General features: G+C 43.6%; 1 protein-coding gene across 1 annotated transcript in view; it reads right to left on the reverse strand.

Annotated features, from left to right (window-relative positions):
• Positions 1–4,609: 4,609 nt before the first annotated feature.
• The window catches only part of RPRD1B (regulation of nuclear pre-mRNA domain containing 1B), a 124,504-nt gene continuing 101,161 nt past the window's right edge, over positions 4,610–27,952 (reverse strand). Inside the window, exons 5-7 of the mRNA XM_073555272.1 lie at positions 26,243–26,369; positions 25,868–26,043; positions 4,610–11,064 (exon numbers count right to left, since the gene is read on the reverse strand). Coding sequence (XP_073411373.1) covers positions 10,915–11,064; positions 25,868–26,043; positions 26,243–26,369 — 453 coding nt within the window. The 3' untranslated portion in view covers positions 4,610–10,914. The remainder of the gene's footprint in view (positions 11,065–25,867; positions 26,044–26,242; positions 26,370–27,952) is intronic.

The raw sequence follows: 27,952 nt of genomic DNA on the forward strand, positions 1-27,952 counted from the left end.
ATATTTCCCATAAGGGATGGGGGCATTGCTCTAGATCACTGCGTTGAGAAACATGTGATGGTGTCTCCGCAGTGTTGGATGTTGATCTCCATGAGGTCACTCATCCTTATGTTCATAGCCTTTCACTAGGCATTGCTCCTACTAGCCAGTTTCCTACTCCACACTGATGAGGGGCAATACCCCGAAACAGCTGTCTGTGGATGGATACCATGTTTTGGCATAGGTGGTTTCCTTCATTGGAGACTGCCCTTCCCGTGGTTGTTCCTTCCTTTGAAAGCAATTTCAGACACCTGTGCACATTAGTTTGGCAGGTATGTCCAAATAAAGGCAAGACTAATTAAGAAGGCTGTTCCACATTATTAAGCAGCCTACATTTTTTGCCAAAATGGGAAAGAAAAAGGATGTGTCGGCTGCTGAGAAGCAACAAATTGTGGAGTATTTAGTTCAAGGCATGACTACAATCAACATTGCCAAGACACTTCATAGTGATCATCGCACAATCAAAAAGTATGTAGCGGATTCCCAGCACACACGTGTGCGTGCTAAGGAAAAATTGAGGACTCTTTCCAACAGGCAATTGCGTCAGGTTAAAAGAGCAGCTGCGAAAATGCCTTGTCATAGCAGCAGACAAGTTTTTGAAGCTGCTGGTGCCTCCAACTCCCCCCGAACAACAAGATGCAGGGTCCTTCAGAGGTTTGCAGCTGTGCGTAAGCCATCCTGTCGACCACCTCTATCCACTGCACACAACCAGAAACGGCTCCAGTGGGCCAAACGATACATGAAGACTGACTTCCAAACTGTTTTGTTCACCGATGAGTGCCGTGCAACGCTCGATGGTCAAGATGGATGAAGTGGAGGATGGCTGGTTGATGCACACCCCATGAAAACACGGCTAAGGCGCCAACAAGGAGGTGGAGTAATGTTTTGGGCTGGAATCATGGGGAGAGAGATTGTCGGCCCCTTTAGGCTCCCTGAAGGGGTAAAGATGAACTCCATAATCTATGTGGAGTTTCTAAAACAGCACTTCCTGCCATGGTTCAAGAGGAAGAACCGTGCTTTCCGCAGCAAGATAATTTTCATGCATGATAATGCACCGTCTCATGCTGCAAATAACACATCTGCATCTCTGGCTGCTATGGGCATAAAAGAGGACAAACTTATGGTGTGGCCACCATCTTCCCCTGACCTCAACCCCATTGAGAACCTCTGGAGCATCATCAAAAGGAGTGTGTCATGGTTAGGACATGGTTAATGTCCTGTTCTCACAGGGTTAACTTTTGCCGGCCTCTCTTTGGATCTGGGAGGGGTATTTATACTCACTCCAAACTAGCATTCTCTGTCAGTTATACTGCTGTTCTGGTGTGTCTGACCCCTGGTGTGCGTTTACTCTGCGTTGTTTGCTTCCCGTGTATGACCCGGCTTGTTCCTTCACTCTGTACTCCGTCTCTCGTTTTTGTACAATTGTCTTTTCTGGTTCTGACCTCCTGGCTTGGCTAACGTTACTCCGTTACAGGTTACCCCTATTGTACCGTCTAATGCCCGTTCTGGTTTTCTGATCTATTGCTACGTCCTGACTGTCCTTTCTGTCTAATCCTTTGGTACTGTATTGCTATCTCGTGCTTTGACCTCGGCTTGATCTGGTTTCTGTCTCTGTCTATGCCCCTTGGTAACATTGTCCTGTAGTTACCTTTCTAGGAGTTTCCCTGCAGCTCCTAGCTCTGTGGAGCTTAGGCCACGCCCCCAGCAGTCACATGCTTCAGGTCCTGGAGCATGCATTGTCACCACTGCTGCCCGCTCCGCAGGTATCTTTGTGTAGTCTTTGTACTCAGGACACGGCGCACTGGCTCAGTGAGCAAGTGCAGTGCGGTGTTCCTGACAGAGTGTCTATGATGGCGGGAGGCAGTTCACATCTAAGCAACAGCTCTGGGAGGGTATTCTGTCCACATGCAAAACAATTGAAGCACAAACCATCCAAAAACTGACAAATTCAATGGACGAGAGAGTTCAGAAGCTTCTTTCGAACAAGGGGTCCTATGTGCAAATGTAACATCACCTAGAATAAAGTTTTGACTTGAAAACTGCTTGATTTCATTTTGTAATAATCTGATAATGCTTATAATTTCAAGACCATTTTTTTGTTCAAAATAAAAATAAAAAGGTTGAAAACTCTGCTGTGCATAATAATTTGGAACATGCTTTTTGAGTGTTTCTTATTTTTAAAAATATACTGTTTTCATAGGCAGTTTGTTCAAAAACATTGCAATTATACTAGAATAGTAGATGACTGGAAAAGAACAATGACTGCAATTCATATAGGTAATTTAGAGAAAATAGGAGGAAATATTTTTTGCATAATAATTTGGAACACAGTGTATGTTGTTTGCATTAGCAATGATTGGAAACTTTACATACGGGTTGAGTCTCCTATTGAAATAAATGCTAATAAATGCTGCGATCGATATCGATCGTAGTATTTACTGCCGGGAGCGGTGCTTGCATTGATCCGGTCAGTGAATGCCGAGTTGTCAGCTGTCATGTCAGCTGACTACTCCTCGGCGATTGTGCACGTACAGCTCCTCTGCGCTCAAAAACGCCTGGACGTATCCATATGTCCAAAGTTGGTAAGTACTTACCAACCTGGATGTATTGATACGTCCAAGGTTATGAAGGAGTTAAAGGAAATCTCAGTAGGATCCACCCTCCTATGCAGTCTATATGGGCATGTAGATCATATGAAGCTGAATATGATGATAGCTTGATATCTGCAATCTGATGTCCTATTCCAGAGAAAACCACATTTTTTCTATACGTAAACGAGCTGTTCAGGACTATGGGCCGAGCACTGATCTGTATGAGGATCTGCCTCCAGATTATTATAAATTAAAGGGACATTACCAGTGTGAGACATGTAACTAGCATGGCAGTAGAACTGAACTTTGTCTCCATACAAACACTTTTGCTGCAGCTCTCACAGCTCTGCAGTATTGCATTGCCACACTGAAGCCCTGAAAGGAACCTGCAGATGTGTCAGGTATAACAACACATAGCTCTGCAGTGAGATCAGGAAGCGTCTATCACACTGGTTACTGTCCCTTCTATTTAAAATAATCTCTGGAAACAGATTCTCATACAGATCAGTGTCTGGCCCATATCAAGGAATACCTCATTTACATATAAGAAAAATGTGGATTTCTCGGGGATAAGACAGTGAATCGCAGATATCACAGTATCACCTTGTTCAGCTTCCTATAACCTGCATGTCCATATATGGGAAGCAGGGTAACCCGATCGCAGGGGAGCGCAAAGGAAAGGGAGAAGCTTGAAAGGCTTTCTTCTTTATTACGTTCCACTACGCGTTTCAACGGATAACCTCCGTCTTCATCAGGTGGCACCTGATGAAGACGGAGGTTATCCGTTGAGACGCGTAGTGGAACTTAATAAAGAAGAAAACCTTTCAAGCTTCACCCTTTCCTTTGCGCTCCCCTGCGATCGGGTTACCCGCCTTCCCATGTTTATATCTTCTCTAGAGGCACCCGACAGGAGCAGCATCAGATTACTATTACCAGCGCCCTGAGACCTGTCAGCCTGGCGCTCCATATATCTGTCTCACTCTGACTATTTCTGCATGTCCATATAGACAGCTTAGGAGGGTTGATCCTGACAATTTCCCTGTAAAGGATCTCAGCAGAGAGGTTTTTCCAAACATCTTGGAGAACAAATTACAGATCTTTTGTGGATGTAGACTTTTGAATTTTGCTAATCCTTCTGTGTTTTCATGTAATCTCAGACAGACTTGATGATGTTGAGATCAGGACTCTATGTGGACCAGATCATGACTTCCAGGGCTCCTTGTTCTTTATGTTGAAGATAAGTCAATATCATCAAGAACTATAGATTGTTATCCTGCTGCAGAAAAAAATTTGAGCCAATCATGACAGGAAAGTTTGTGCCTGTATTTCTCAGCACTGAGGACACCATTAATCCTGACAAAATTCCTAACTCTGAATTCCTGAATTACAGCCTCAAACTTGTAAGGAACCTCCACCATGCATGACTGTTGCCTACAGGCATTATTGAACTGCTCTCCAGCCCATTGGCAAACACACAGACTTCTGTTTAAGCCAAATTTTTCTCATTTTTACCCATCAATTCCAGAGCATCTGCTGTCATTTTTCTGAACCCCAGTTCCTATGTTTTTATGGATGGTTGAGTCCCTTGCTCGTTTCCATGTTGAAGGTATGGCTTTTTGACTGCAACTGTTACATTAAGACTTTTGGCCAGACTTCTCCAAATACTGTAGAAAATGGGTGTAGCTGTGTCCTGCTAGTTGTTCTGAACTGATGGCACTGACAGGACATTGGATCTCAAAGGAAAGCAAGCATGATGTGATTTTCATATGCCATCGTCTATGGATGCAGGCCAACACCATACTGATGGGACAGACTTCTTACAACAGGGACAAGTCCATTCATCAATTATTGGGACTTCTAATAATACACACGCTCACCCGTAAGTGAAGAAAATGGAGTTCATATATTGGCCATCCCGTTTGACAATAAAATGGAGAACTGTAGATACCCTGAGAAAAAAAAACAATTTAACAAACCAAAAAAATAGCATCATTTTTATTATTACGGTTTACACTAAAGTATTTTATTTGCACTGGACAGAATTATTTTTGGCCAAGGTCCTAAAAATGACTCATTTCAAAATGTTGTTTAACTCCAAAATGCTGTTTGGGTTATTTTCCTAATATATGAGAAGCAAATTACCTATGTAGATGTAAGAACTTGCTGCTTCCCTGTAGCCGCCAATAGACAGAGGGAGTTCAATATGTAACAGTACACAACTAGCTCCATCTAGTCGTGATTACACTTAAAGGGAACCTTACAGCAGACACATGCTGCTCCATTTACAGGAAGAATGTATCAGACATTGGCTGTCTGAATCCAGTCATATATGATTAAACATAGCTTAATATCCTCTGAGGTCCGAAACGCACAGGATGGTAGTCTGACAGGCGTGTCCCTGGCGGCTTCTCCTCTATCTGCTGTCGTAGAGTGACAGGTCTCTCCCTGCAAGCATGTATAGGGAGAGACCAATCACTCAAGTGCAGCAGGACCTGCAAGTTACCCGTCTGTCCAACTAGTCTCCTGGGTGGCTCGGTCTCCATCTGCTATTATCTATGTTTAACATCGTAGAGTTTCAGCGTTAAACATACAGCTCTGGCAAAAATGAAGAGACCACTGCACAGTTTTAGAAAAATCAGCTTCTCTACATGTCTGACAGCCATTCCATTCCAGTGTCAGTTGAATTCCAACCAGAGGACACCTCATACTACTTAATGTGCTTCTGATTAGGTGATCACCTGAACCAAATCTTATTTAATGAAGGAAAGTATAAAAAAAAAAACCCTGCTGTGGTGTTCACAATCCTCTTGCAATAGGACAAGCTGGATGGCAAAACAAGTGCTAGTAATATCCCTAAAGTAATAGGAATGAAAAAATGACTTTTAACCGTGCCAAAGGATTTGAAAAGAAAAGTCTTGAGTGAGGAAAAGAAGCGCTCAATTTTGGCTTTACTGGCAAAGTGATACAGTGAGCATCATGTCTCCAGCCTTAAAATTTCTAAGACGGCAGTCCATTACAACAAGGTCAAGCAGCAGACATTGGGGACAACAAAGCTACAGACCGGCAGAGGGTGAAAACGACTCTCCACTGACTAGGATGAGCATCATCTTATTCGAATGTCACTCAGCAACCGCAGGATGACATCAAGTGACCTACAAAAGGAATGGCAAATGGCAGTTGGGGTGAAGTGCACGGCCAGAACAGTTTGTAACAGGCTGCTAGAGGCAGGGCTCAAGTCATGTAAAGGTAGGAAAAAGTCTTTCATCAATGAGAAGCAAAGGAGAGCCAGGATGGTTTGCCAAAGACCTTAAGGATTGGACCATAGAGGACTGGAGTAAGGTAATCTTCTCTGATGAGTCTAATTTTCAGCTTTGCCCAACACCTGGTCGTCTAATGGTTAGACGGAGACCTGGAGAGGCGTATAAGATACAGTGTCTTGCACCCACTGTGAAATTTGGTGGAGGATCGGTGATGATCTGGGGATGCTTCAGCAAGGCTGGAATTGGGCAGGTTAATCTTTGCGAAGGACGTATGAATCAAGCCGCATACAAGGTTATCCTGGAAAAAGTTGATTCCTTCTGCTCAGGCAATGTTCCCAAACTCTGATGACTGGTTTATCCAGCAGGACAATGCGCCATGCCACACAGCTAGGTCAATCAATGTGTGGATGAAGGACCACCACATCAAATCCCTGTCATGGCCAGCCCAATCTCCAGACCTGAACCCCATTGAAAACCTCTGGAATGTAATCAAGAGGAAAATCGATAGTCACAAGCCATCAAACAAAGAAGAACTGCTTAAATTTTGTACCAGGAGTGGCATAAGGTCACCCAAAAGCAGTGTGAAAGACTGGTGGAAAGCATTCCAAGACACATGAAAGCTGTGATTAAAAATCATAGTTATTCCACAAAAGTGAGTTCTGAATTCTTCCTGAGTTAAAACATTAGTATTGTTGTAGCATTATTTGAGGTCTACAAGCAATGCTTTTTTTTGTTATTTTGACCATTTCTCATTTTGTGAAAATAAATACAAAATTTAGTGCTTGGAAATTGGGAGACATGTTGTCAGTAGTTTATAGAATAAAAGAGCAATTTACATTTTACTCAAAAATATCCCTATAAAGAGAAAAATCAGACAAACTGAAAATTTTGCAGTGGTCTCTTAACCTTTGCCAGAGCCCTATATGGCTGAAATTGTGCAGCCGGTGTCTGGCAAGTGTTTCCTGTGGATGGGGCAGCAAATATCAGTTGTCAGGTTCCCTTTAACCTGCATGCCAGCTTTTAAATCAAAGCATGGCATGTGTAGCCCCGTGTCCGAAAAAAGAATACGGAATTGTTAAATTGTACCAAAGTTTGACACTCACTTACAGCAGGCAATACCCAATATGTGCGTTATTGGTGCCCAATGAGATAAATCAGTGGAGAATTATGTATCTAAATGTCTCCTACTTAATTAACATAAGGTAAAAAAAATCTCTGTGGTGATTCCAGCCTCAATGTTCTGTTGCCATCTTGCACTATGGGAGATGAAGTGAAAGTTTTTTCTACTACATGGACAACATATAGCACCATTAAATGAAGTTCCAGTAATATCAGCCCTTGGCATCTACAAAAGGTTGAGGCCTTTAACCTTATTTCAGTGCATGGCGGGTTATATAGTACATGAAGCTTTGCCACTTATTTACCACCCCAACATTTCACACTTTCCAGGTTATCATCATTATGACATATCATCAGAAGTCAGCTTTGTAAAATTATCTTGCATAATCGGAATGGGAACTCAGAACACGATCTATTGTTTCAATCAGGTTCACAATTTTCATATAGTTTTTTTTTCACATCACATTCATTATTAAAAAAAAAAAAAACCCACAACAACTTGCTGTTAATGTACATGTGTTTCCTGAAACCACAGGAAGTTTGAGTCTAAAAAAAAGCCCCAGTGGCCAGTGTCAAAATTACAAGATTTCTCATTTTTAATTTTAATAAAAGATTGTTATTTTTGGGGGAAAAAAAACACTGCGCAAATAAAATAAAAAATAAAACATTGAATGTAAAAATCTGATTAAAACAATAGGTTATTTTCTGATGACACATTCCTTGGAAGCACAAAATCGATATATTCTTCAAAACCTGAAAAACCACATATTGTAAAAGGCAAGAGAATCAACACTCAAAAAACAGTCAGATAGTTCTTTTGATATTGTAACTTTAGAATTTACTGTGCTTTGTCCACCACCTGATTATCTTCACATGGGTTTGGCCAGACAATACCCTATAGGAGGAATTCTTCCCAGGCAAGATAACATTTCATAGTTTTAAAGGTTGAAGGAAGACACAAGTCCAGTTCAACCTAAACCCTACTATGTTGATCCAGAGGAAGGCAAAAACCTCATGTCCTATGGGTTCATTCTGTACTTACTATCCATACAAGCCCCTTTATTATCCTTATTTTCTCTGTAAAATCCTCTCCGACAGCTACACCTACTTAAAAGTTGTTTTTTTATGGGAATTTGGTAATGAGAGTCTGGTCCAAGTACATGAAGATCAGCTTGGTGGGGTTCAAACTCCAAGGATCCCTATTCCTCAGCTGATTAAAGGGGCCGCCTCACTTTGGCCTGAAGCACCCTTTTCAGGGCTGCACCTCTTCAAGGACACAGTGCCATATATTTGGTAGTGGTTGTGCCTGGTATTACAACTCACTGTGTTAAGTCTCAGTCAAATAAATGGGACCGAGCTGCAATTCTAGGCACTGCTACTATTAAATGTATAGAGCTGTGTCTCAAACAATGAAGGGGGTGCATACTACCCAATATCTTGGTACATTAGATTTCGATGGCTAAAAATTAAACTTTGTATACAATCCTACTGTTTATTCAATACGAAAAAGAAGGAAACAAGCCGCTGCTACCAAAAGTAGTATCAGGAACGTTGAAATCCTAATTTTTTTTCCTATCACCAGAGGAACAGTCTGGAGACCAGTCATGTACACTAGGTTATTGGTGGATCTTACTGAGATCAGTAGGATCTACCCACATGAGCTAATGTGTCTCAAGCGCACATATTTCACAAAGGTGGACAACCTCCTAAAGGGCATAGCCACCTTATTGCTCAGTGGATGTTCATGATTTTATACTACTTACTAATGTATACTTTTTTTTTTTTTTTTAGAACGTTGTGCACCATTTTCTACATTTCTGTGCCCAACACACAGTGGATCAACCAACAATATGGCTGAAAATGCACAGGCATGTGACCAGATACATCATTTAGCCTCACTGGCCTCCTCTTCTGCTGCTTTGCTGTGTTATTACAGATGAGGTCTGAATGATATTTCTGGTCACGTGCCGGTTTATCTTATGGGCTGGGGTGCAATGGCACAAGATGGTGGCTGGATATCAGAAAGCTAGAAAATAGTACATGACCTTAAAAAAAAAACAAAAAAAAAAAAACACAGCATACAAGATATACCGTAATCATCCTTAACATGAATTATTTATACAAGCAGTATAGAGGCTAAACCCTTTAAGGACGATCAATAATGACTGTTTTATTAGAAAAATCAATAGCCCTAAAAAATAAATATGAAAATATGAAAAAATAAAAAACGTTTTAAGTGCATGTTATAACATGGCAGTAATCCATTAACCCACAGATGTTGGGTCTAAACGACCAATAGAGCAGCTCCCATCATGGCTGGTGGCATATAGGGTAAGGCTGTGAGGTCTGGTGGATGAGAGTGAAAATGGCCGCTTTTGTATGACAACCAACTGTACAGATCACTGGGATTTTTAGTAATATATAGCAGATTTTATAGCCGCCGGACAGGATAGGGACTTCTCTATTAGAAGTGTGAAACAAACTTCTGCCATTTCCAAATGTAACACACCTTGTAAAAACTCTTTTACAGTTTTTTTTATTAATGGTATAAGAAACTACCACTGCCTTATTAATAATTGTGCCATGCTGCTAAGCACGATCACTGTGGAAAATGTAGCGGTGAGTGCCACCCTGCTGACTCCCCACGCCTGTATTTGTTGCTTTCATATGGACAGAAAAAAAAAAGCCTTAACACAGCTGGTGAGAGCAGCTTCCATTTTTTAATAGTTCTATTTTGTGAATTTTTTAGGGCTATTGCTTTTTGTACAGACTGCTTCTTTAACGAGGACCACTCTCCAATGAAAATTTTAATTTCCGTTTTCAGCAGCGCTATGGTGTCACATGACCACATTTGAGATCTTCCATATCATAGTGTCTGCTCCAGGGTGCGGAGGTCACTTTTTGGCCACGCTCTGTATTTGGTCAGTATTTTCCATCAGTATTTGTAAGCCAAAATAAGGTGTGGGTAAAAAAAAAAAAAAAAGAGATGGTGCCCTTATTTCCATTATACTTTACATATGAATGTTCCACTTCCAGTTTTCGCTTACAAATATATATGTAAAATACAGACTGAATACGTGGCCTTAAAATGAGACTCATAATAAGGTTGCACAGACCTATTCTGAGTCTCTTAGATTTGCATTGAGAAAGTAACTCTACACAGCAAACACTGTGACTCGGAAAGTTACAATTGCGTCATGCGACAACAGAGCAGACTGTAGGAGCGCTGCTGAAAACGGCAAAGGACTGCGAAGGTCGAGTATGTTACTGCAGTCATTATACATACATAATTGTTACCAAAGGGAGAAATAAGAAAAACATTACCGGGGTGCTCATTATGGACAGATTACCGTTGAAGGATGTCTATGGTGGGTTGACTGTAAAGTTAGCAATAAACACTTTCCACACAATTATTAGGACACGATTTCTGAAAAGACACGCACTATATTGTATATTGCTCCCGTCTAGCAGCAAATTACAGAATATCTACCAATGCTGCCTTCGAACATAAATTCATCCCCCAATCTTTCCACTGGATCACAAAAGATAAAGCTGCCAGAGAAAGCTGATACAGAAGCAAAATCTGTGCACACGTTCCATAAACATGTCTCTATTAAAAAAAAATATATATGTGTATCACAAGGGTGAGATGATGAACCCGAAGACTGTCTTCTTGGCTCCATCCGTCAGCAGCAGATTCTACACGGGACTCAGGTACCAGGGGACTAGGCGGCCTCTAACAATACACAGCTAAGACTGCACCTGCAGTGAACTCATTGCGCGTCTTACACGTAAAGGATAACGCTCCAGTCTCTCTGAAAGTTGGTGCTCTCCACTCTCCTATGCTGGTGACTACCGAAGACTTGGGTGGACAAAGGAGTGTCCAAAATAGGAGTTAGTTGGTCTTAATCTGTAGAGAAGAGATCACCGGCGGAAGGAAGAGGTGCAAGACCCCCAGTGACATTGGGAAGAAGCGAGAGGTCAGGTAGACTCTGTATGTGGGACTTCAGCTCCTTCCGTACCTGCGTAACACGGGCCAGCTTCTGCTTGTATTCCTGGAGGAACATAAAACCAGACAGAGAACGATCAAAGCAATGGAGAGATTTTTTTTTTTTTTATATAGAGCACATTGGTTTTCCCTCCATCTAAACGGATGTGGGATTCTTCTAATATTAGTGTGAAAGCACAGAATGCCTTAAAATATTCTCACAATATATTCTATCATTTTGAACGATGGAGGGGTCCCTCCTGTCATTTCTATTTCTGGGGAGGTTAAAAAAATTAAAAAACACCCATGCCTAATGTCTAAAGGTGGTTATCATATTTTAAACCATGTCATCCCACATACAGGTGCTTCTTACAAAATTAGAATATCATCAAGAAGTTTATTTATTTCAGTTCTTCAATGCAAAAAAGTGAAACTCATTATATAGAGTCATTACAAACAGAGTGATCTATTTCATGTGTTTACTTCTGCAAAGTAAGAGATACACTGGCGCTACCTGAACACTGTGTGAGCAGCTGGTACCTAAACAGAGACTGTGCCCCACTGTCAAAAAGAAAAGAGAATTATATAAAAGAGAAGGCACCAGGCTCAAATAAAGAACTGGGGCTCACAATGTAAATTCCCTATCAGTATGTCTTTGGAGTGTAGGAGGAAGCCGGAGTACCCGGAAGAAACCCACACAAACATGGGGGAGAACATACAAACTCCTTGTAGATGTTGTCCTTGGTGGGATTTGAACCCAAGACCCTAGCGCTGCAAGGCTGCAGTGCTAACCACTAAGCCACCCCTTGCAGACATTGTCCTTGCCAAGGGAAAAGGTTTTGCTGCAGAAAAAAATTGCAGCAAAAAACACATGTGAACAGTTTCAAAGGTGGGAAAACGTTGGATACCAGTGATGTGTTTAAAATGCAGATGACATGATTGAGTGAATGATTGGATAATAAGTTTAATTCCTTGAAGATTAGTTAAAAATACTCTGAGAGGTACGCCGCTCAGGAGGCCGGAGCGCAAACAACTCCTGCCTGAGCATGCACTCATAAAGGAGTATGGATCCAAATTAATGGGCCTGATTATTGCATTTGGGTCTTTTTTGTCTAGTTTTTGGTGTATTTTTTTTTGCTTGTTTCATTTGTTTCTTATTCTTTTATTTTGTGCCCTTTTTAAAGCTTAAATTTTGTGTTCTCCTGTTTTGTTTTATTATGCTTGTTATTGTGCGAGGGCTTTGAGGTTTCCAGATGTTTTTACTTGATTCATTAATTATAACTTTTTAAAAAGTTGCCACGTTTTTGCACAAATGTGTTCCTGACATTTCCCCGGACTAATTCATTCCACTCAACTTTTCCATTAATATGCTTGGATACAGCACTCTGAACAGCCAGCTTCTATAGCAATGACCTTTTGGGGCTAACCCTCCTTGTGGAGTGTGTCAATGACTGCCTTCTGGACATCTGTCAAGTCAGCAGTCTTCCCCATGATTGTGGAGCTACTGAAACTGACTAAAGGGGCCTTTTTAAACACTTTGCAGGTGCTTTTTGTTATTATTCTAATTTACTGAGATACCACCATGGTTACTTACCGGTAGCCGGTTTTTCCGGAAACCATGACAGCACACCTGAGAGAGGGATCCGCCCCGCCTGGACAGGAACCTACTGAAATATAATGGGCGGCACCTCTCCCCCGCTTCAGTTGGTTACAGAGCATGAGAGGACTTCCCGGTTAGTTACATGTTTATCCAACACCACATCACACCCTACTAACGTGCACACCCATACGGTGAAAAAGGAGTGGGGGAAATATGCGGGTGCTGTCATGGGTTCCGGGAAAAACGGCTACCGTAAGTAACCATGGTGGTTTTCCCTTCACCCATGACAGCACACCTGAGAGATTTTTGGAGACTTCGAAACACCTTAGGGAGGGACCACTGCTTGTAGCACCCTTCTACCAAAGGTTAAGTCAGCAGAGGAGGATAGGTTTAATCTATAGTGCTTAAAGAAGGTTGATGGTGAGGCCCAGGTAGCGGCCTTACAAATTTGCTCAACTGATACCTCTGCCTTTTCAGCCCAGGAGGTCGCCACGGCTCTGGTGGAATGAGCCTTGATGCCGTCAGGAATCGGAACACCACTAGTTGAGTAGGTTATACTAATGGCCTCCCTAATCCATCTGGCAATAGTCCCTTTTGATACTCCATAGCCTTTCCTGGCACCCTGAAAAGCTACGAATAGGGACTGGGACCTCCTCCATTGGCTAGTCACAGTTATATATTCTAGCAGGGCTCTCTTAACGTCCAAATTGTGGAATTTTTCCTCCCCTGGATTTTTTGGATTTTCGCAAAAGGAAGTAAGGACAATCTCCTGACTTTGATGGAAATCTGATACTACCTTAGGCAGATATGCGGGGTCTGTTTTTAAAACTACTCTGTCCTGAAATACTTGAGTATAAGTGGACTTACTGAGAGAGCCTGCAAGTCACTCACTCTACGGGCCGACGTGAGGGCCACTAAAATAATCGTTTTTAGGATAAGATATTTTATGGGTAGTTGCTGAATAGGCTCATATGGTTCTTTTGCAAGGGCCTCTAATACCAGGTTTAGATCCCATGGAGCTACTCTTGTTAATGGGATAGGTCTAGACCTATGACAGGATTTAATAAATCTAGCTAGCCATCTGTTTGCTGCCAAATTGCAGTTATAAAGCGCGCCCAGAGCGGATACCTGAACTTTGAGGGTATTTACCGCTAACCCCAGCTGTAATCCTGATTGTAAAAACTCCAAGATAGCACTAATCGGGGGTTCTTGCTCTAACGGCTTACCTAAAAACTGCAGGAATTTATTCCATGTTCTGCCGTTGTGAGCTCATTTGTTGTGAGTTCATTTTCCCCTCCGTCACTGAGGCCTGGTGAACTCCCTATTCTAGTGAAGGAAGGTAGTGAGCCTGATTATCAGACACCTGGGACTAATGAAGACGATTGGCTGAGTGGAGTCACTGACTGGATTTAAGGCAGCCTATGCCCTTTCTGCCCTGCGGGTGATTTCTCTGTGGACTCTTGGACACCAGTCTGATTCCTACTCTCCTAAAGCTAAGTTTTCTGTTTTGCCTTTTGCATTTAAGATTTGTTTTTGTTTTTCTTGCTTATTGGATTCTGCCACTCCCTGCTGGAGTGTGCAGTGTTCCTTGAGCTCTTTCTTCTGAAAGTACCTGAGCGCTGATTTAGTTTTTGAAGCTTAGTTGCTTCAGGGCCATTTTTATATCAGCTTGTTGGCTTTTGTCTCTGATAGGGTTTTGGCAGATTGCAGACAGCAGCCTTCCTATCCGTTCCTATCTAGGTAGTTTTTGGGCCCCGTCTTTGCTCAGCCTGTCTTTCTGTCTGTGTAAGTGTTTTCATCTTGCTTCACCGTCATTATATGTGGGGGGCTGCCTATTGCTTTGGTGTCTGCTCTGGGGCAGTTAGATTTCCCCTTTCCTTCTTTAGGCCTATGTATCTCTCCGGCTGTGATCGAGGGGTCTAGGTCATCGTAGGAACCCCCCACGGCTACTGCTAGCTGTGTTGATAGGTTCAGGGGTCTGCAATCTGATAGTTGCCAACTTCTCTGGTTTTCAGGACTTAGATAGCATTTCTGTTTTTGCCTCCTACGGTGACTCAATCATAACAGATATTAGTCGTTACCGGTTTCCTACTTTTTAGCAGGGTGGCCACAAACCCGGGAGCGAACCCTCTATCCATTAGAAGCGACCTTTCAAATTCCACGCCGTCAGATGGAATCCTTTGACCTGAGCGTGGAAAATTGGCCCCTGAGTTAGTAGGTCTGGGATTTCCGGCAGAATCCATGGATCTGAGAGGGACATCATTCGCAACAGCGAGAACCAGGGTCTTTTTGGCCAGAATGATCTTTCTGACTACCGTTGGGATCAAAGTCACTGGGGGGGAACGCATAGGCTAGCCTGAAGTTCCACTGGATCTGTAATGAGTCCACCGCCCATGGTTTTTCCCTTGGGTTTAATGAACAGAATCTCTCCACTTGCCTGTGGTTCTTGTTGGCGAAGAGGTCTATCACCGGCTCCCCCCATAGTCGTGTTATTTTTTGAAAATGGACCGATTTAGAGCCCATTCCCCTTGCCTTAGTATATTGCGGCTTAGGAAATCGGCTTCTATATTCTCTACCCCCTTTATATGCAAAGCAGTTAGAGTAGGTGCTGTTCTGCTCTGTGGAAAATGTTGCTGGCTGCCTTCATTAGGGAGTGAGATCTTGTACCCCCCCGATGATTGATGTATGCCACTGTTACTTTGTTGTTCGACATGATACGGACATTGCGGCCACTGAGTAGGGGAATAAAGTCTCTTAGGGCTTTGCTCACTGCCCACAGTTCTCTCAAGTTGGAAGATGCGCCCCGTTCTTGAGTCTCCCAGGACCCCTGGGCCGCATGACCCCTTAGGTGCGCCCCCCACCCTGAGGAGCTCGCGTCTGTCAGGATTATGTCGGTCACTGGTTTGTCCCATAGCATCTCTGATGCTAAGTTTATCCTGTCTAACCACCAGTTGAGAGAGTTCCTGACCTCTAAGGAAAGTTCCAGCTTTCCTTCTAAACGCCCTCTCAGCAATCTTTGTGATGCTGGAATTTCCCCTTGAAGCTGCCGGGTGTGAAATTGTGCCCACCTGACCGCCGGGATACAGGATGTCAGGGTAACTAGCAATGACATCGCGTTCCTCAGGGTCATGTGGGGTTGGTCTAGGGCCGCCACGGTCACATTCCTCACCTTCTCCATCTTGGCCTCCGGTAGTAGACAGGCTTGTTGCTCGGAATCCAGGATAAACCCTAGAAAAGTCTGTCTTTTTAGGGGCTGTAATCTTGATTTTTTGACATTTACCATCCACCCCAGTTCCTGTAGGGTGTCAGTTACTCGTCTCAACTGTACAGTGCAGTGGTCTTCTGAGCTGCCCACTATCAGGAAATTGTCCAAATAGGGTATTATGACCGTGTCGTGAATTTGGAGGAAGGCTGTCATTTCCGCTACGACTTTGGTAAAAACTCTTGGGACTATGGATATGCCGAATGGAAGGGCCCTGAATTGGAAAAGTCTGAGAATGCCCTGGATATAGAGGGCCACTCTTAAGTATTTCTGATAGTCTGGGTGGATGGGGATGTGATAGTATGCATCCTTTAAATCGACTACGGCCATGAAACAATCGTGATGCAGCAGTTTTATGGCTGTAGTTACCGACTCCATCTTGAAAGTCTTTTTTTATCCACTGATTGAGGCCTCTGAGGTTTATGATTGTTCTGAATGACTGGTCCGGTTTTTTTTTTTTTTTATCAGGAAGAGGGGCGAATAGAACCCCGATCTCTCCTGTACGCTCGGGACTTCGGAAAGAACCTGCTTGTCTAGCAGGCTCAGGATTTCTGATTCTAAGGCCAGCTGTTCTTCTATTGCCTTTCTGATAGGGGTAATGACAAATGCTGTTTTCAGCTGCTGTGAAAAAGGAATCTTTAGGACTTCCCTTATGATGTTTAGGATCCAGGCATTGGAAGAGATGTTTTCCCAAGCCTGGGAAAAGAGCGCCAATCTCCACACTACCGGAATACTGGCGTCATTGTGGGGATTTTTTGGAAGTGGAGGTGGCTCCACCAAACATAAAACCGGACTCCTTTTTCCTTTCATCTTCACATCTCCTTCTATCCCCCGGGGGACGGCCCCTGTTGAATTTTCCTCTCAGAAAGGGCGGCCTCCTCTGAGCTGCTGGAAACCTGGGAAAGCCTTTCTTTCTGTCACTTGCCTTCTCTAGGATGTCATCTAGGTTTTTCCCGAATAAAAACCGGCCATCGCACGGGAGGGAGCACAGCTTAGCTTTAGACTGCAGATCTCCTGGGCAGCCCTTAAGCCACAATGCGCACCTGGTGGCGTTTGATAATCCTGCCGCCCTAGCTGTCATCCTCATAGAGAGTCAGCAGAGGTGTCTGCCAAAAAAGCTGCCGCCCCATGCAGAAGGTACATATCTGCTAGTATTTTTTCCCTAGAGACTTTTGAAGCCAGTCTCTCTAATTGCTGCAGCCAAATCATTAGGGAACGAGCCGTGCAGGTGCCCGCTATTGCAGGCTTCAATCCTCCTGCTACTGCTTCCCATGCATGTCTAAGTAGGAATCCGCTTTTTTATCTAGCGGGTCCCTAAGCACCCCTGGAGTCCTCTAAAGGTAGGGCCGATTTTTTGGACGACCTGGACACCACCGCGTCAATCTTTGGGACTTTGTCCCATATTTCTGCGTCCTTATGCTCAAAAGGGTATCTCCTCTTAGAGGCGGAGGGAAGAGCCCCTGACCTCTCAAGCTTCCTCCATTCTCTCTCAATGAGTGCTTGGACCTTTTCATTGACTGGAAAGGTCCATTTCTTTCTCTCTTGTAGTCCCCCAAACATGACGTCTTCCAGGGACTTAGCCGTTTTTTCCTCCTGTAGGCCCATCGTCACTCTGATGGCCTTAAGGAGAGCATCTGTATCTTCTACTGGAAAACAAGGTTTGCCACCCGTGTCACTGTCTGAGGAGGACGACGGGTGTTCGGGCTGAGATAAGGCCGAGGACGAGTCTGAGATAGAGCTAGGGGGATTCTTCCTACTCTTTTTCCCTTTTTTCAACAAGCTTTAAGCGAGCCTTCCTTCTCCGACCTGATAACAGATCTAAGATTGGTTGCAAAACTAGGCGCTTCCTCTGCCATGGTACGCTGGATACAGCTGGCGCAGAGGTCCTTCTGTCAGTCTCTTGCTAGGGGGCTTTTACATATGGCACAGTCTCTGTTGTTCTTCTTACTGCCTGCTTTCTTAGGTTTCTCCTAAGGAATTTAAGCATACAAAGAAGGCCCCTATTAACAGCTTGCTAACATTCACGAAGATCACTCACCACCCGTAGTCAAGGGTACCGGTCTCGGAGGCTGTAGAGGAGCACGCGATCCGTGTTCTCTGGATCTCTATGATTACTCCGACCTACGGCTGGAGCGACTGCTGCTCGATCGGCTGCCATGCTTGTGGACGGAGGGCTGTGAAGGAGGCAGAGACGGTGACCGCTCCTGCTCTGACCCCATGATTACCCATCCGTGCCGATCGCCATCCTCCTTTAAATATGCTGCCTCTGTCCTGGTGAGCGTCTCCTCCCCTCCTCCCTGCAAACGCCAGCCGACCGCTGTATCTTCTCCTCAGGAAAGGCCGGCCGGCGTCACACTCGCCGCCATGTTGCCATCGCCTAACTGACGTCAGCCGGCGCGCCCAGAATGCCCTGCGGTGCTGAAGTCAGCGGCCGGAAGACGCCCGCGGCCCTCCCTCGCTAGGCGCTCTGGGGGAGCGAGACCGCGGGCATACGCGAGAGGAAGGAGGCGCGGTGGAGCCTCCAGGAGACGCCGCCCGCGCCCACACGAACCCGGAGCCCCAGGGATCACCGGGGACTGTGCTTCCAGGACCCGACGGCCGGCGCTACAGGTGAGGCACCCTGTTCTTCCCGCGCCGGGACGGGCCTGGGACCTTTTCCCATGATAGGCACTGCCGACAGTGGGATTGCCTTCCAGGACAGGAACCCAACTGAAGCGGGGGGAGAGGTGCCGCCTCTTATATTTCAGTAGGTTCCTGTCCTGGTGGGGCGGATCCCTCTCAGGTGTGCTGTCATGGGTGAAGGGAAAAATGACTTTTGGGTTTTTATTGGCTGTAATCCATAATCATCAACAGAAATAAACACATGAGCAACGCATTGCCTTGACAACCAGAGGTCTCATAGAGACCTCTATGGTTATTGCCAGCAGACTGCTATGAGCGCCACCTGGTGGTCGGCGCTCATAGCAATGCAGTAAATCTGCTACATATAGGCGATCTGAACATCGCCTATATGTAAGCAGAGCCGATCGAGTATGGGATGCTTCCAGCCTCCCGTAGAGGCTATTGAAGTATGCTAGAAGTTAAAAAAAAAAAAAAAAAAAAAAAAATTTAAAAAAAAAAGAAGGTTTAAATCGACCCCCTTTCGTCCCATTCAAAAAAAAAAAAAAAATAAAACCTGCACATATTTGATAATCGCCGGGTTCAGAATCGTCCGCTCTATCAATAAAAAAAAGATTTATCTGATCGCTAAGGCTAGTTTCACACTAGCGTTTATGAGCGCAGCGACGGCCTGCGCACGGCCGCCGCTAAGCCCCGCCCCTGCCGCGCCCTCGCCGGTAGCTCCGCCCACCGGCACACGCGCCCCCTATCTTTATCACAGGGGGCGCAGGCCGTGCGCAGTATGCGTTTGGCGGCGCATGCGCCTTTTTGACGGTGCGCCGACGCAACCAAACTGCAGCAGGTTGCGTTTGGCGCAGGTCGGCGCACCGTCAAAAGGACGCATGCGCCGCCAAACGCATACTGCGCACGGCCTGTGCCCCCTGTGATAAAGATAGGGGACGCAGGGCGCATGCAGCGTCATGAGCCAGTGGGCGGAGCTACCGGTGGGGCGCGGCAGGGGCAGGGCTTAGCGGCGGCCGTGCGCAGGCCGTCGCTGCGCTCATAAACGCTAGTGTGAAACTAGCCTAAGCGGCGTAGCAAGAAAAAAAATCAAAACGCCAGAATTATGTTTTTTTGGTCGCCGCGACATTGCATTAAAATGCAATAACAGGCGGTCAAAAGAACATATCTGCAAAAAATTGGTATCATTAAAAACATCAGCTTGGCAAGCAAAAAATAAGCCCTTACCCAACCCGAGATCACGAAAAATGGCGCAATTTTTTTATTTTTAGCAAACTTTGGAATTTTTTTTTCACCATTTAGATCAAAGAGAACGTAGACATGTTTGGTGTCTATGAACTCGTAATGACCTGGAGAATCATAATGACAGGTCAGTTTTAGCATTTAGTGAACCTAGCAAAAAAGCCAAACAAAAAACCAGTGTGGGATTGCACATTTTTTTTGCAATTTCACTGCACTTGGAATTTTTTTTCCTGTTTTCGAGTGCACTACATGGTAAAACCAATGGTGTCGTTCAAAAGTACAACTCGTCCCGCAAAAAATAAGCCCTCACATGCCCATATTGACAGAAAAATAAAAAAGTTATGGCTCTGGAAAGAAGGAGAGCGAAAAGCGAAAAATTGAAAAAAGCTCCAGGAGTTAAATAAAAGATAAAACAACAGGTTCCCTACAAAGTTTCAGTTTAGAATATCCGCTAGCAAATTACCGACGTGTAAAGGATCCGACTGCTCACTCCACTAAAGACGGATACATTCGGGACTAACTCACATGAGGTACTCAGATGTAGGAAGCCCGCCTAAGGGATACACCTGAAAATCACTCAATTTGGTGAGCTTTCCAAGAGTGAACATTTAGTGATGATGTATCCTCGCTAAATCCCCCTAACCTTTACCAGATAATGAAGCCACTCATCTGAACTTTAAATAACCTTCAAGAACATCCCAAAATGAAATATCTGAGTGTCGGAAATTGTACATTTGCTTGTAAAAAATAGTCTGTCGCTAACTCGATGGGAATAATTTTTTAGATCTGGAGATTTTCATGCCAGCAGGAGGATTATTGTGACAGCAGTGAATTCCAGGTGAGATGCTGATGGATGGAACACAGGTTGGAATACCACACGTCTGCTGTGGCTGTGCAGCTGCCAAAAATGTGAGCCTGGCAGGGCTGCAGATGGAGAGAGGGTGAGGTGAATGCGAGTTCACTGTACATTAATACATCTGATTACATAATGATCTCAGTGCAAAGGAGAAAAGGCAGAGATGCAATAGTGATGAGCACTAGGCACAAAGCGTGGAGAAATGGCAAGGCATGAGGAGAAAGGGGACCATACACATCACACATAATTGCAAAACATGCAGATTTTGATTTCGACCTCATCTCCTCTGATGGCAGATGTTATTGGGAGGATTGGCCATGTTGGATTTCAACATGCCCAATCCTTTGGAGGGATGGAAAAGCCTGGCCTGATAGTTGTCGACCAACATCTTAAAGAAGATCTGTCATCTCTTCTGAACGGTCTGTATCTATGTGAAGTATCCAGAAAAATGCAAATTGATTCAACGCAAAACAAATTCATTCTGAACCTTACAAAATAATCTAAATTAGTTTGTGATTCAATTGATCAAATTGTGCAAACTGGCAGTCGGCCACAATTTCAATATGGCCAGATTAAAGAAAAACATAAATCCTTTCCTCATCCCTCCCATACCGGTCCTGCCACCACTGGTTCTCTGATCGGCTCTTGTTCCAGGCTTCTGTTCTCTTCCAAATGGGTCTTTTGTTCACTCAAATTAAATTTCAAGAGATTCGCTCAAAGCTAGAAATTGTTCTACAGCAACATCTCTGTTGTATTATACCTGTTACTCCTCCTGGAAATAGACAAAGAAAACTGACAACTGGGCGTTACCATTTACCTTGTCAAAGGGGTATGACTGGGTAACGATGAGATAATGTCAGACTGTGGAGGAACACACTCCAAACAAGTAAAACCAAGCTGTCAAATTATTCTTACATTTTCAGGACTATTAGAATGACAAAAAAGTAGTATATCAAACATTCAGAGTTATGAGAAAAGATGCTTTTTGTTTCATGGGTCTTACTAAAATAGACGTGTCAAGGGAGCCATCATGGACTTTATAAACGTATGACTGCCCCAAAGAGTGGTAAAGCCAAAGAATAAATGTAGGTGGTGTAACTAAAATGTAACTATGGTTCCTTCTAGGGTTCCATGCATAATGTTGCACCATGAGGGTCTGGATTTGAAGTAGGCATTAACGACTCAGGACTTAAGACTCTGTAAAATAATTTCAAGTTGGACATAGGTTTCCTATCTACAGGTCCTCCGCTACCACCCGCTGCCACTACTATTATGCATCCTCAGCAGTGAATACATTGGTGGATGACTGAGCCAACAGCTCCTTCTTCCCCCAATCGATGTGTGCGACGGACAGCAGATGCTAGGACGTCATTACATTGCATCTGCTGTACGGGATTCAGTGCACCGGAGACCAGAGTAAAGCAACGGGGGGAAAGGAGCGAGGAGAGCATGTATTGTTTTTTCCATAAGTGTATGGGATGGTTGCATATATTTAGACAGCTATGTGGGAGCTCATACTGTATATGGGGACTCATACTGCATATAAGGAGGCTACATGGAGGATCCTACTGTATTTCGGGGGCTATATGGAGGCTCATTGTATATACAGAGGCTCATACTTGTATGTAAGGGGCTGTGTGTGGGCTCATACATAGGGAGGAATGTCAGGATAGTTTAATTCTGCTCAATATTAACTGATACAATATTAATATAAAATAACTATGGTAATTGTATTTTAATTATTTAATATTGGGCAGAATTAATTTCAACCTAATGATTCGGCATCCACAACAGTCACAATCTCGCTTGTGACCCCTTGGAAAAATTAAATATCCATCCCCCTGATTTAATCTCATGGGCTTTTTGGGTTTTTGGTGTAATGGTCACTGATCAGACCTCCCACTGGACCGAAAACCCCTGAAAGAGCAGAGGATTAAATCACAAGTTTAACTGACTCTCTTTTCACAAAACTATACATCAATCTGCTCAGCTCCTCCTGCTCTATAATATGGTGCCTGCAGACTGGGCTGCCTGTTCATGGTGACAGGTTCCCTTTAAGGTCTTATCATGACGGTACATTGATGCCATAGGCTTTCCCTACACACTCCATAACTCGGGTCCCGGTATTAGATACAGGAGGACGGAATAACGAAAAGTTTAGGTGTTGAGGTGACAGTTATTCTGGTATAAGTCTGTAAAATTAGATCAGTATAGTCTTCTAGCCTGCTAACCAAACATTCAAGGGGCTGAATGAATGCATAATCTCAACTCATTGATAAAATGTCTCTTGTCTACGAGTTCTTTACACTTGACCTCACTACTGTATAACTAAAAGCAACATACAATGCATCCAATACTAGAGCTTTTAAAGAACATCTACTCCAGAAATAATTTTCTAGATATTGCCATAAAAAGCAGAGGTAGCTTATTAACTTGTAGTTTTTGGCAAGCCTGTGACATCCTCACATTCGCAATCAGTGGTTAGTAAGGGTTAGCCAGCTCCTTGGCCTACACTGTATCTTCTGTGATGCCTAGGTTATTAGTCAGATGACCACAAACAAACTCCAGCTTCCCTCTACTTTCCCACCAGTTGTCATCTCATCAAATGTGGTATGTGTCTGCTGGGAACCGAAGTCTCAGACTTCACCGAGCAGCGTGTCCCCTGGGCAAGGCAATATTCTGGCGCCAGTCTTCACAGTAATCCAGCTCCATGTAAACACTGAACACATTGGATTGTGACATATATACTTGATTGTTTTAGGAGCTTTTTTTTTTCCAAATTCAATGCTGTCATTAATTTACAAATGTCTACATTTTATTTAAAATGTTAAACATCAGCTACAACATTCATACTTAAAGGGGTTGTCCGGGCTTTTCACATAATCTTAGTACATATCTGGGCTGCAGAATTATGACAATAAGTAATTTACTTTCTGTCACTAGTTTAGACGGTTTTCTAGATATTCTGAACAGAACGTCCAAGGGGGGGTGTTATGGCATTGAAATGAGAACTAGTCGTAACCTCCTACTCTACTCCAAACATGCCCTCTATAGCAACAACCCCACCCTCCATAGCTACAGGCCCTCCCCGTCCACATGAAGCAGCCCTCATCACACACCTCCAACAGAAAATTGCCAGGGGGTGATGGGAAAATACATAAATAAATTGCAGCTTGTCTTTCCCAGCACTGGCAGAGGTGAATGGACCGCGTGCACCGGTTATGTATTTCTGCTAGAAACATTATAAAGTGATAGGATATAGGTACACACCTTACACAGGCTGGAGGTATGCCAGGGTCAGAAAGGAATAGTGGAAAGCTAGGAAGGAATGAAGGAAGGGCTCCTCAACAACACAAACAAGCCCTTTATTTGTAGTATCAGAATCCTTAGTATCATATATATCTCCATACATACACCCCCCAACACTTCACACTGTTACAGCTGCTGATTGGACGGGCTGCTCCCATCAGTATTTGTGTCATTAGAGACACAGTGCTCACACATACACTGCACCAAATCTGCTGCTGTGTGAAGACATCAGTGACACAGAGCTGTCTCATTTACACAGCAGAAGCTTTGTCACAGAACAGATTACATCAGTGACTGCCATCCCCTGTGCAGATTAGAAGCTGCAGACCCCCATCACTGGCCACCACACAGTCTGTTCTCACTGCTGCCAGCAGCCTGGGACAGTGAGGGAATCATAGAATCCGTAGAGTTGGAAGGGACCTCCTGGGCCATCTGGTCCAACCCCCTGCTCAAAGCAGGATTCGCTAAATCAAGGAAGGAATTACTAATAATGAGTTATGAATTGTAATCATGGAGTGGCCCAGGATACAGGACGATTTTCCCTCCTCACTAGTTTCAATTTCCATAGATCGCTGTTCAGCGTGTGTCTGGGGGAGGAGCAGCTGGGTGGTCTGCTCTCTTCACTGAGGCTGCTAGAGGGGGAGAATTTGTTACTGTGTGATGAGGGCTTCTTCATGTGGACGGGGAGGGCCTGTAGCTATGGAGGGTGGGGTTGTTGCTATAGAGGGCATGTTTGGAGTAGAGTAGGAGGTTACGACCAGTTCTCATTTCAATGCCATAACACCCCCCCCCTTGGACGTTCTGTTCAGAATATCTAGAAAACCGTGCAAACTAGTGACAAAGTAAATTACTTATTGTCATAATTCTGCAGCCCAGATATGTACTGAGATTATGTGAAAAGCCCGGACAACCCCTTTAAAGAAGCACTCCTTGTTTTTTTCATCCATGCATCCCACCTAATTATCATACTCTGCTCTCCTCATATACAGCATATTTTTTCACTGTAGTTCAGCCTCCTATTTTCTTCTCTTCAGAGTCCATCTTAATTCCTAGCTCTTGTCTTGCATTGCATTCCTTTATGCTCAGATCTAAATCTCATGATGAGGCATCATCAAAAGATTACATGTCCAGTTAGAGCCAATACCATCTCTGCCTTCTGAGATGAACTGACTCCTCTTCCTTCAACTTTTCCCTACAATAACTCATAAATTATAAGTATACAGTAATGGATGGTAAAATGTGATGTCCTACATTAGGACTGTGTGACAGAAGCTGTGTAATCATCATTAGTAGCAGTGATAGACGTTTGACACTCAATGTGGAGAAACTGTGTAGTGAAAACTAGATCATCTTATTATACACAAAGTATAGTTACTGAGAGGGTGACCAAGAGACCACATGACGTAACTGAACAGAAGTATACAATGATTTCTTAGATAGAAAGGAAGAACTGAATGCTAAAGATAGAATGAATAAAAAAAATGACCAAACTGCTGGTATTACTTGAAAAGATATCATGTCTTGTTTTTGTTTGGTGGAGTTGAAAATATACCATAAAAAGTTTCTTGCTACCACTTTTTTGCTGCAATGTACAATTTTGAAGTAATTTATTATCCGGCCCCTTATTAGTTATGTCATTTACAACAATGTCACTAGGTCAAAATGTTTGTGGTTATTATTTTTTATCATAACTAAAAGCATACGGTAATTGTAACTATGCAAACTTGCAAATGTTGCAACTGAACAGTTTCATCAGGGGTTGGGAGGGCTCTGTTCACTCTTACGAGATGGCTTCCATCGCGAAGGAACCCTGCCACCTATGCAGGATACTCTTGAATCCTGATGAAGGCCATTGTTTTATAATAGGGTTTGTTAAAATACCGTAAACCCTGATGGAAACAGCAAGACGGAACATAGGCTAACCTGACCAATTCCCTGACACACTTCCCTGTGAGAAGCAGAGCTCACAGGGGCATGCTTACCTCCAGCTTCTTCTCCTTGTTGCTCAGAGCCTCTTTTTGACTCTGGGTGTACTCCATTAGCATTCGCGCCAGCTGCTTTCTATCATCTAATTCTGCTGCCAGTCGTCCATTATACTCTGCCAGCAGGAGACAGGCCTCATCTACAGTTTTGGAAAGACGTTCTGCTGCCTCTTTATCTGAAAAATACAAAATGTACCTAGTTGTTTACCTCCAATCTAGAGACTATATTGCTATGTCCATATTAGTGCTGGCAGTGTGGCGCGAAGCTCCGGCATCACGGAGACCAGACATCTGCCTAAAAGTCCCCTAAAAGTACTTGACAGGTACTAGAGGATACCAAGCATCCAGAGTTGAAATCCAGACAGATGGTCTTACCTGTGATCTTTTCCAGTAAGGATACATCCTGAACTTCCTGTGGAAGGGATGCAATCTTCTGTCTCACAGCGGCATCTCCAGAAGCGGCATTCTCCAGATCCTGCAGAGCTTTAATGAGATCTTCAGTCTACAAGGGACAAAAAAATGTGCACTGGATAAAAAATATAGAAGGAAGCATGTATCCAAGCTTCCAAACTACCTAAATTATTTATAAAAAGACTAATATCAATTGCATTTAAATCTGGCTAAAATTCACTGTCTGAAATGGAGCTTCTAATGAGATCTATGCACACTCCGCTCACAGCCATGATGTATTATTTAAGCAGTAAATCCATTTTATCTCCAGCAAAACTTGCATTTTGTCACCACCATGAATCATTTACATTTTTTTCTTATAATTTTACATCTACAAGCAATTTTTCCAACACATCTACAAACACATTTAAGATGAAACGGGAAACCTTACGCTGAAAATCTATCACCGGTTTGACACAGATTTCTCTGTCAGGAGTTTTAATTGGCACCTGGCAAATTTACTGGAGCTGCAGAACAAATGTGTGAACTGTGAGACATGCACACATATACTTATGTGCGAAATGGTGGCAGGGGGCTCGTGCTACAAAACCTGCATGTGTGTGAGAAACCCATGGCCCAGATCGAAGGTTTAAAGGTCAAGGCTTTCAGTTATTTCACATGAATGAAGAAAATACTTTAAATAATTAGATTTTACAGAATATTGTAAAAGTTTTTAACAAATACAATGCAAATTGTCTCTTCAGAGAGGAAGAGGACTAGAGCTCCTGTGCCACCTATTGGAAGTAGCAATCCTAACAGTCAATGTCGACCTTTTAATGAGACTTGTCACATGACTTAGGATAAAACGCAAATCAGAATCTCAATTTGCAGACAGTGTTTCGGAATACTGCCCCTCGTCAGTGCAAAGTGTGAGATCTGGTTTGGCTGTGTGAGAGGCGTCTGACCGGGATCCAAGAAGTATCGTTTCTCCTTGCGGAGAGTGACATGTTAAGCATGCCAAGATGAAGAGATTTAAAGATGTAATACATTGAAATACCTTACTGCTCAAAATGTTTGGCCCCAATAAAATAATAAAGACTATACTCACCTCCGGTGTCCAAGAACTCCAAGAGATTAAAAACCAAAACACCCTCGTCTGGACACAAAGGTATCACAGCAAATCAACAGTTCATAAAGCAGGCACATATATCAGTACGGCTCACCCGAACAGATTACATACAGTCCTTTCTCCAAAAGTAAGGACTACTCCAATTAGAGGTATGATCCCCTACCAGTCTCGGGATCACCTGCAGCCTGACCTCCAACACCAAACAGAAGTATTCAACTCCATGCACAGTTCATGCTGAACAGGCTTTCACACGTTTCTCTGTGGCTCCAACACACAGACTCTGCTCAGCTTTCCTAGTCTCCATTCGGAGACTCTGGTATGTTTCTCTCCCAACTATAGCTCACATTTTGGCTCATAACCCATCAGTTTCAGCAAACTTGACTCTGCTCAACATCCAGCAGTCTCACACACCTAGCGAACTCAGGCCCTTGTTCCTAGTCAAAGTTAGTCAGGAGCATCTAATCAAAATGTGCAGTGCTAGGATTTAACCTAGTCCTACCTGACTTTGCAACACTACCTATACCTGATATTGCCATTTCCGTGTGTGACTTAGAGCAGCATGCTTA

The sequence above is a fragment of the Dendrobates tinctorius genome, unplaced genomic scaffold (genome assembly GCF_039654945.1).
Source record: "Dendrobates tinctorius isolate UK_male_01 unplaced genomic scaffold, ASM3965494v1 ptg000223l, whole genome shotgun sequence".
Classification (NCBI taxonomy): Eukaryota; Metazoa; Chordata; class Amphibia; order Anura; family Dendrobatidae; genus Dendrobates; species Dendrobates tinctorius.